This window comes from Chenopodium album, chromosome 23 (genome assembly GCF_948465745.1).
Source record: "Chenopodium album chromosome 23, dcCheAlbu1.1, whole genome shotgun sequence".
Taxonomy (NCBI): domain Eukaryota; kingdom Viridiplantae; phylum Streptophyta; class Magnoliopsida; order Caryophyllales; family Amaranthaceae; genus Chenopodium; species Chenopodium album.
The window spans coordinates 5,104,293-5,114,724 of NC_137856.1; the positions used below are offsets into that span (position 1 = coordinate 5,104,293).

Here is a 10,432-nt window from a genome sequence, read left to right on the forward strand (position 1 = left end):
TTCAAGACCCAAATTCGAGGTTCTCATGCACCCCTCCAAGGCCCGGTTAGCTCATTTTTTGCCGAAACAGTTTTTATCTAAAGAGATTTTGTAACCATTATTTGGAAACTAATAGAGTATTATTATTCAAACAATTTTTAACAAATAAAAATGCACGGTTGAATGCAGCGAATCCGGTGAACTTACACCACAGAATTAGAAAAGGGAAAATAGAGAACATTCTGTTGAACCATTTAGCTGGACTTTCTAAAAGTAGAACTATAAGAGGACCCAAGGCACCAACTACTTTGCTTGCCTGGATTGACCCCACCGTGACCATTCCACCCAATCATCTACTACCCTTTTGCTTCCCGCTTTCTTCAAGAGCTTTGCTACTATATTACTTGGTAATTAACCTCGTACACTATTAGGGATTCTAACATATTCTGGATTCTAACATATTCTTACCCTATGAAATAATATTGGTTGTTTTGATACTCTAAATCAAATCTTTCATTGTAAATATCGGGTTGTTTTGCTTTTATAAAGTGAAAATCAACTAATTTAATTGAGTGAGATCAAATTTCGTCTACATTATTGTCTTTGTAGCTATCTCTATCCCAATGAAAACTTTGACGATTAGTTCAATAAAACTAATACGGAGTGCTCTGTAATATTTTTATCGTATCGCCAAGGACCAAAATAAAAGATAAGATATACAAGAAGCATCATTACATATTTATTTTTAAAAAAGAAACTCCTCATTCTACTATGAAGTACTCTGTATCTACTATGACTATTTTTTAATATCCTTCATCAACGTCATTCTAGCACTACTCAGTTGACCTATTTGCATCCTCCCAAAAATGATAAAATTCACATCAAAATTAATATAGCAAGTCACATTGAAAGAAACCCTTGCATCATTCAGGATAAACTAGTTGAATTTCAAACATATCATAAGTTTTTTTTTTAGTGAGGAAATGTCAAACATCCAATACCTTAATTTTTTATAAATTACTTAATTTTTTATACTAAGCACGCAATCAAACTGTGATAGGAAGAAAATCATTTTCATTTCAAAACTTGACAAGTAAGGCAATCAATTAACTAACACACACCATGTCCTACTCCAGTACTCCCTCATCTGATGATGTCCAAACAAACTGTGATAAGAACATGTCAACATGTGATTACGCCAAATTTGTACACACAAAGCAACACAAAAGAGGTACTCAACGAAAGCGCCTATGTACGAATATTCATCTTCATATTTATGTTCATCTGGAAGATGCCTTCTAATTTCTCACAGAACAGTAGGATAACCTCAGCACGATTTACGCACAGGCTCCGAACATAAATGAGAGGATACATGTAACATGTCCAAATGCCCAAGTCCATGTGGAATTTCTCAGGCCATCAGTATCACAATAAATTTATCAATTGTATTAGCACCCAACAGATGCGTTACAAAGTGAAACAGAGTTAATGCAACACATTACACAGTAAACTTTCAGTTAGCTACAAGAAGACAGTCAGAACTCAGAAATGTAACTATTCAGCCAAACTGAATCATTCCAAGATTTGTAACTACACTCCTCTATGTGTATATCACGCTTCCGATGCTCCTCTTACATAGATGAGTGCAATTATAAATCTTGGGAGTCTCAAAAAGACACCAAATAATTCCACAACCAGTCTTCTCCTTTCCCAAAAATGTAGCAGCTCTGTTAACACACTGTAATTCCAGAATTAATTGTCAAGTGCGATTTGAACTAGCACATGACAAGTCTGACAACTAAATCCGGACCGATGTAGGAATTAACAAGTCTAAATGTGAATGTTTCAAAAACTAGAAGTCTATCACGACAGACACATATATCATAATAAACACCATACAAACTTCAGAAGGGAATGGCACATCATGTAATGCTCATGTAGGAAGAGAGAAGAATTCTTCAATCTGTTTTTCATATACCACCACGCCAAGCCGTTCATTTTTTACAGCATTTACCAAATCAGCTTCTATAATAGGTACAGCATCAGCATTGCGAATTTCCATGTACTCATTCAGGTTATGCACTGTTCCATCTACAGGAATAGGACAAGAAAAATTGCATTATGGTCCAGCTAGTCATGAACCTAAGAATAAATCAACAAATATTAAGAACTATCTATCAGAAGAAATTATGATTGCTCACTGACTGATATACCATAGGAAGAACACCACCACACCAATCTTAAATGTACAAAGTACTACATTGCAAAGAGATTTACAGTTTAAAGCAAATCTTACCATAATCTCAGACAAACACAAAAAAGATTGATCATGCTGGGCTGTTCTGATAAATACTCATGAAACATTGGGTTAATTCATGCGTAGTACAGGGCAAGATAGAAGCCTCATGAGAGGCATTGATTGATTATAAAATGAGCTCTCTCAGCAATATATGAAGTTATAATTTCAGGAGGAAAGATTTGTGTTCACTTCAAATCCCCTTTAAGCCAACAGACAATTGTAGCATTCTTAAACACTATGAATACTGAAGTTTCAAGAACACGGCATAGCCCAATAATAAAAGTTAATTTGATGTGATATATTGTACCTTCAGCAACTATTGGATCATATGGAGGCGGTTGGGCATTCCAATTCCCATCAGAATCCTTCATGTGTCTTCTATCAGAAGCAAAACATCGGAAAAACATGGGAGCATGTACAATTCGATAAAATCTGGAAAAAAAAAAATCTAACTGCTTCAAAACAATCATTAAATATAGAAATAAGTGGGAACAAGTCTTTTAAGTGGAAATTGGCACACCTTCGAAACTCAGAAAAGAGTGGAAATGATGGACGAAAAGTTTCTGCAACGTATGATGCTAGAGGAGAAGGAAATGGAAGAGTAGAATCCAGATCCCATACTAACGCAGACTTTTCATTATCTTTTTTCTGCAATATGAGGCAACTATATTAGTTCAAAATTAATCCTCAACGTAAAGAGGTGAAGCAGCACACCTACATACAAAAATAAATAAAAATTCTCAAGCAGTATAGTCATTTAAGAATCATCGTGAAAGAGAAATATCACCTGTACGCAGATTACATGGTAGTCCCAGAGGATAACCCCATCAGCCCTATGGCTGGCCTTCTGATGCCAAAGTGGAATCTACAGCGAACATCCAAATCAACGCCTATCATTATAAACACTTCAAATCTCTCTTTCTTCAGTATGGCAGTACCTAATGATAACATGTTGAAAACGATACAGCCTATGATGATGCTTTGACTCAGATGATAGTGTCACACATAGGGTAGTGTGTGTGTGTGTGTGTGCGTGCGTGTGTGTGTGTGTGAGAGAGAGAGAGAGAGAGAGAGAGAGAGACAGGTTTCAGCTATAGGCTGATACTGAATAAATGATAGTCTCAATCTATAAGCAACTAGAACAACTTATTAAGAAAACTAAAATAAATGTACTCAACAGCATGTCCATTATCCACTGTACACAGAACGAGGAGCTTATGTACTAAATAAAGACCAGAGCTAGTTTCAGATACTGAAAAGGAGAGTGATGAACTAAGTAAAAATGTTAAACATACTTGTTTTTTATCATTAGATATAAAAACAACAAAAAGATCAGAAGCCTCTGTGTCTGCAACCCCAGTTGAACATAATTTCTCGCAAAGCCTGTACACATTCTCCTCGCTACCAAAAACAAAAACAAAAAAAAAAAAAAATGAATAAATAAAGAGAGAGAGAGAGAGAGAGAGAGAGAGAGAGAGAGAGAAGAGCTGCTATATATTCTGATGATTCCAAGAAGTTCCATGCCAAATAAAATTTGAGATCTATACTTCTATATAAATGCCATAAAGTTTCTAAACACTGTAACAGGAGCAAAACATGACATTAAAAAATCTTGATATTCTTTACAGCCCATTTATCAGTGATTATAGATGGTGGTAATGGGAATGGAATTGTACTTGAATTGAAAAGAAAAATCATAGTTCATTCCCATGGCAATGCTAGTTCACCCCAAATTATATCTTTTCCTTCACAAATTGTCATTACCACACATTACCGTTAGGGGGTGGTATTGGGTGGTGATGGACATTTATGAAGAAAAACACACATTCAGGGATGAGATTCCATTACTATGGATGTTAGAATGTAAATTACACGTAAATTATTTATAATTCCTCAAGAGCAGTTGGCAGTTTCCATTCAAGGTGGATTAAAAAAAGGAAAAAAAAAGCATATCTAGGCATTTCCTTCCCCGTGAAGCTAGTCTATTCCATAGAAAGCTTGTCGTATCATTTATCCTTGCTTATACAAACCTTATCCAAGAAATAAGCCAAAATAAAAAGAAAAATATTAAATATAATATCATGATTTATCAACCAAAATAACTAATAGAGACTAGAGAGTTATCAATCAATCAATCATTATAAGCCTTAATCCCATAAGTGGGGTCGGCTACATGAACCAAAAGTGATTATTCCGTGTAGTCAACGACAAATATCTTCCTCCCCATCCCTTACGATCCAATGCCTCATCCTCATGCAAATCCATATACTTCATATCCTTCCTAACTCTTTCCAACCAACTAATAGAGAGTTATGAATTGCACAATTGCAATATACGATTTAACCTAAACTTCAAACAATTAAGCTAAATAGAGCAAGCATCTCAGTTCAGATGAAGAATCCCCCCCCCCCTCCTTTTTTTCAGGTTAAATGCGAGTTATTTTAAACAGATCTTCATTTTCAAGTGAAATACATGCTATTTGTAGTTCAATGGTTGAAAAAAATGAGTTACTTGTATGTATTGTATAGTTTAGGAATTCAAGTCAGTATTGGCTTTTTGTCAATTCCTCATAAAATGTTGCAAACAATTTTTCTAACTCGGCATAGAATTGAATACATCTTGAGCTCTTCTAGTTAATGTTTGTGAACAACTAGGCTGCATAATGATCACACAATTTGCACGAAATTTTACTTGAATTATAAGAATACATTTACATTAAAATGTGTTCTCCCTATGAAGTTTGTAGGTCAAACACGACATACTTAATGATCGAAACTACGTTTATTATATTTTTAACAAATTTATCCTTCCATCATTCAACCAATAAAATCCAATTAAAACATATCCAAATCACCTAGAACTCAATAACCAACTCGATTTCGATCAACAATACATGAACAAAGACAGTAGGACCTCAAATTAACCTCGACTATGTTCAAGATCGGTCAAAATTTAAAAAACGATCATAAGAGCTCACTTCTATCAGCACATTTGCATCCCTAAATCCCTAATTTTGAGCATTTTACCAATTTCTTCCCATAATTGTCAAGTTAACAGCAAAATTAACTACTATTGTACATATATGATAGAGAATAACCATCAGACCAATAACAATGATACATAACATAACAAATGCAAATAATCAAAGCAAAAATCAAATAAAAGTGTCTAATTCTCAGCATAATGAATCAATTAAGAAACTCATAAACCTAAAAAATTAATTAATAATTTGAGAAAATTAGAAGAAATGAAGTACGTAAAATCAAGGTCAAATGATCAAAATTATGCATATAATTTACAGGGAACCGGATAATTTACAGATATTGAAAAGGATAGAGATGAAATACCAGTAAAGCGGAGTGTGATCAAACTGGGGTGTCTCTGTCTCCTGCTGCAAAGCCATTGTAATCTGGACTCAGTTCAACCAAGAATGTTCTCCAGGCCAAAGGAAAGGGAGGTTTTTGAATCCCGCAATAAACTTGTTCCGACCCAAACGTTTCGATATAGGATTGGCCAGTTCTATTCGGGTATTTAAAAAAGGAAATTTTGTGTTTTACCGTCTGGTAAAAACACAAAAATTGCTTTTATCACCTCTCAAAAAAAAAAATTTGGGCCATAAAGCCACGTGTCGTGTTATTATTGGCCAAAAAGAGAAAAAGAAAAAGAAAAAAAAAATTTTAAAATAAAGAAAAATCTAAAACTACCCAGCCGCCACCACAGCGCCACTACTGCGCCACCACTGCCCTCTCCCCAACCCAACATTGTCCTCCCCGAACCCACCACCGGCGTCGCACCACCAGCCCCAACCCACCTGAACCCTCCCCCTCCCTTTCGCGCAACCCAGTCGCCCCCGAAAACAACAAAACCCAAAACCCTCGTTCCCCAAAACGACCACGAATCTGGCCACAAACGGCCGAAATCCAAAACCCTTGTTCCCCAAAACCCCTTTTAAGGTCGGATTCGTGGTCGTTTAGGGGGGACGAGGGTTTTGGGTTTGGTGGTTTTTGGGGGCGATACGGTTGCGGGAAAGGGAGGGGGAGGGTTCAGGTGGGTTGGGGCTGGTGGGTGACGCGGGTGGTGGTTTCAGGGAGGGCTGTGGTGAGTTGGGGGGAAGGCGGCGGCGGCGCGGGGGTGGCGTTGTGGTGGTGGCTGGGGTAGTTTTAGGTTTTTTGGTTTTTTTTTTTAATTTCTCTTTTTTTAACAAATAAAATGCTGACACGTGTTACTGTGGGCCACACTTAACGGAATTTTTGGATAGAAACCGTTAAGTGGTGGTAAAACCTATCTTTGGATTTTTTATGAGGTGGTAAAGTAAAAAAAATAAAAAAATTGGGAGGTAATAAAAGCAATTTTTGTGTTTTTGTGAGGTGGTAAAAGACAAAATTTCCTTTAAAAAAAACATGTTTTGTGAAATTGAGACTTGGGAGGACCTCGCAAACAGGTCATTCGGGGTCGGGTACAGGTCAGGTCAATTCGGGTTTTGGGTATGTTTCGAGTTAGGAATCAGGTCAAGTTTTACGTGAAGTCAATTTTGGAATAGAGTATGTTCGGGTCGTGTCTTGTCTTGTTTGAGTCATGTCTTGTTCGAGTCGATATTGTAGATTAAGCTCAAATCAATAAGTTTTTTTGATTTGTGAGTTTAGTTATGATTTGGGATGAAACAAATTGAGTCATTTATGGCACCAGACATTTTTAGGGTAAGTTTTTCCCCAGACCCAGACTGAGACTCCAGACTCTGCCACATCAGCTTTCCACTAACTTTTAATTACTATTTTATTATTCAAAAATTACACAAGACTCTCTCCATTTTCACACATTATCCCAAGACTTACTCCAGACTCACTTACCCTCCTAAATACTAACATTAATTTATTTATTAAATTATTTTTAATACTAATGATATAATTTATGAGGTGGCATGCTATAATTGGACAAAACAAAAAAAATCAACAAGTGGGGACCTTTTTGTAGTCTTGAGGGTGGTCTAAATATCTAAAACTCACTTCAAGACTATAACAAGTCTTTATCAGCATTAGAGCAAGATCTAGGTCTTAAGATTCTAGATGACATTATCATTTTCTAATTTTGCGGTCTTAAGACGAGAGTTTATTATTTTTAAGCATTTAGGTCTTAATAAAATCTGAAGTGGAGTCTTGAAAATTCAAGACTCAACTTTTTTTTTAATAGCAAAAATATTTCATTAATTAAAAGTCATACGACATCTACAATAGAGATTCGACATTAACAAATACATAAGATATTGAATCAAATAGAATTTTCCTTCATAAAAACTACGATCGTCGAGTAGATCTATTCAAGACTCAACTTCATACTCAATTTAACACAATTAATTTTTTATTTTAAAAAAACTTTTAATAATTTAATTTATATGTAAAAAAAAGAGTTTGAGCGATTGAAGAGATAAATTTTATCAGGTCTTAAGGAGTCTTAACATAATTATAAATTAAAAAAAAAATTAATCTAAAAATCTGATGTGGCAATGGGTTAAAGTCTTAAGATGAGACTGCGTTAATCATAGCAAGACTCTTACAAAAGTCTTAGCTCCAAACTCTCATAAATCTTAGCGATAAACATACCCTTGGTATTAAGTAATTTTTGTTCAGGGCATTTCGGGTATCAGGTTTGTTCAAGTCAAGTAATTCGAGTTAAAATTTGATCAGGTCAACTTCGAATCTAGTACGGGTCAAGTAGATTTCTGGTTTTGGGTCAATTTTGGATCGTTGTTTTCTAATCATGGGTCAGGTCATTCAGGTCGGTCGTTTGTGTCGGGTCGGGATTACCAAGTCTAGTTGCGAGTACAAGCACTGTTCTGCTCTGCTATCTTGAAAATTCGCTCTGCTAAAATTTAATATGCTCTACTCTGCTGGCTCCTGCTCTACTCTGCCCAGAAGCTCAAAAGAACAGGGCCTAAGAGAGAATGCTCAATTGTGTCAAAATGAAATAACTTGTCTTTTCCACTCAATGAGTCAATGTAATTTCGTTAATAAGGTGGTGAAACGATAAATAAATTAATCACAACACTCCAATTTTTTTTTCTTTTTTTTTTTTACACAAAACACTCCAAATTTAAGTACATCATACACCCTTTGTTTCGTAATAATCGCATATTCGCAACAAGTTGTCGTTTTCACTCAATAAGTCAATGTAATTTTGTAAGATGATAAAACGCTACTCAATCCGTTTTTTTTTATTTGCATCACTTGCAAGTACGTGGAGTTTTAGGAGAATGAATTAATAATGTGAGTGGATGAATAATTTATTATGGTAAAAGTAATGTGGGGATCATGAAAGTAAAAGTTTGTGATAGAGTAGTTCGGGCCATGAGATAGAGAAATGATAATTTAATTTGAGTGAGATTTAAAGTAAGAGAGAGAAAAACACTCATAATAGGAAAGTTACTATACATAGAAGTGATGCAAATACTACCTCCGTTACAGGTTATGTGCAACGATTAGACATATTCTCTCTCTGCTTTGTGTCAAATCGTTGCACATAACCTGTAACAGAGGTAGTAAAATAAAAAACACTCATAATAGGAAAGTGATGCAAATAAAAAAAAACGAAGGGAATTCCATAAATAAATTAACCACAACACTCCAAATTTCTGTACACCCTCTATTTCGTAATAATCATAATAGTTTGACTTTTACACTATTTATGTGCTTACTTTGACTACAATTTTTTTTTTTTTTACCAATATACAGTATAAAAAACATATATAGTTATGTAAAATATTTTTGGATTATTCTTTATGTATATTGTCATTATATTGACCTTTTATACTTGTTAATAATATTTAATTACAAATATTAATGGTCAAAGATGTGCATTAGCACGTGTGTCTGTCAAAATATTACAATTATTATGAAACGGAAGGAGTGTTATATAATTGTAAAGTATTCTATGTTTTTTTTTTTATTTTTTTTATGAGCAGGGATTTTAGAGACCATTTTTTACAATATTTAAGTGATTGTATGATGAATAAAATCACTTTCATACTACGTTCCGGAGATAGGAAATAGTTGCATCTATATACAAGTAAGATGAGAGGAAGAATTTTGGTTCTTGAAGCGAGAGATGCGCGATTTAAATAATTATTTGTAATCAATCTGTATTTTTTTTGTTTATGTTTTTACTATATTTGGTTTTTTATGTTTTTACTATATTTAATATATATAATTTTAATCATATCCTTAATTATAGTTCATGCATTAACACATACACATCTTAATTCACCTAATTATAATAAATAGTTGAGATGGAGTAGATGATATAATGTTGTCATACATGCATTTTAAATTAAATCATAAAAAAATACATGTAACATATCTAATTACATGGGATAATAAACTTGCATAGAAGTTTTGTGAGCTATTGCATCATGTTGTTGGAGGCTTTAGTGGCGTCCATGGGTCACCCTCACTTTGTGCAAGAAGAACCCTTGGTTTGGTTAGCGACTTAGTGCTTGGGACAATCACACACTTGGCACAAACCATTAAGCTATTGTACTATTGTAGAACAAAAAAGCAAAAAATTGAATGGAGCTCGAGAGGGGATTTTGAGGAGATAATGGAGAAGGGGGCGTGGGAGCAGCAGTGGCGGGGTTTAAGGCAATTGCAACTAAAAAAAATTAATAAATAAGCCATTTTTTAGCTAATAGCCTAAACACTTAGTACAAAGTGTATAGTAAAACTAGAACTAATAATATGATGTAGTTAGAAGTTATAAATCTTAGAAATCTTGGGGAAATTGGTTTAGCGGGTCACAAAAAATGACATTAAATTGGACAAATTAACACTTCGAGGTCTGATTTAATGTAATCAGACTTTGGATAATTTATGATGATGATAATTGAAACAAAAAAGCAAAACTTAGAAAATGAGAACAAGAAAGTCATGAAGAAACTGACCCTTTTATTTTCTTATCCTTCATCATATGTTATTTTAACATATATATAGAAGCAAATTAATTAAGCCAAAAGTCACAAAGTGACTAGTCAAAAGTAACTGACAAAAACAACGAAAATCCATCAAATAGCTTATGAAGAAATACAAAGTAACTGCCGCTAAACTGACTAAAACCTTCGCATATCTTCTCCGTTCTCGCGCACGGTCGGGCGGTGGTGGTCTTGAC

At 34.5% G+C, this 10,432-nt stretch overlaps 1 protein-coding gene across 1 annotated transcript; it reads right to left on the reverse strand.

The window, feature by feature from the left end:
* Window positions 1–1,404: 1,404 nt before the first annotated feature.
* Window positions 1,405–5,783, reverse strand: LOC145608894 (protein N-terminal glutamine amidohydrolase-like). Its single transcript, XM_081664480.1, has 6 exons — window positions 5,626–5,783; window positions 3,574–3,679; window positions 3,066–3,143; window positions 2,799–2,926; window positions 2,586–2,710; window positions 1,405–2,070 (listed from the first exon to the last, which is right to left on the reverse strand). The coding sequence occupies exons 1-6, from the start codon at window positions 5,679–5,681 to the stop codon at window positions 1,913–1,915; spliced, it is 651 nt and encodes a 216-aa protein (XP_081520606.1). The 5' UTR covers window positions 5,682–5,783; the 3' UTR covers window positions 1,405–1,912.
* Window positions 5,784–10,432: the final 4,649 nt, after the last annotated feature.

Excerpts from the sequence above, each read along its gene's own strand:
- LOC145608894 (XM_081664480.1), bottom strand. The coding sequence starts at position 5,681 with ATGGCTTTGCAGCAGGAGACAGAGACACCCCAGTTTGATCACACTCCG. Across the intron at positions 3,144-3,573 it reads TATCTAATGATAAAAAACAA|ATTCCACTTTGGCATCAGAA; the intron begins GTATGTTTAACA and ends TGTTCGCTGTAG. Across the intron at positions 2,711-2,798 it reads CTCTTTTCTGAGTTTCGAAG|ATTTTATCGAATTGTACATG; the intron begins GTGTGCCAATTT and ends TTTTTTTTCCAG.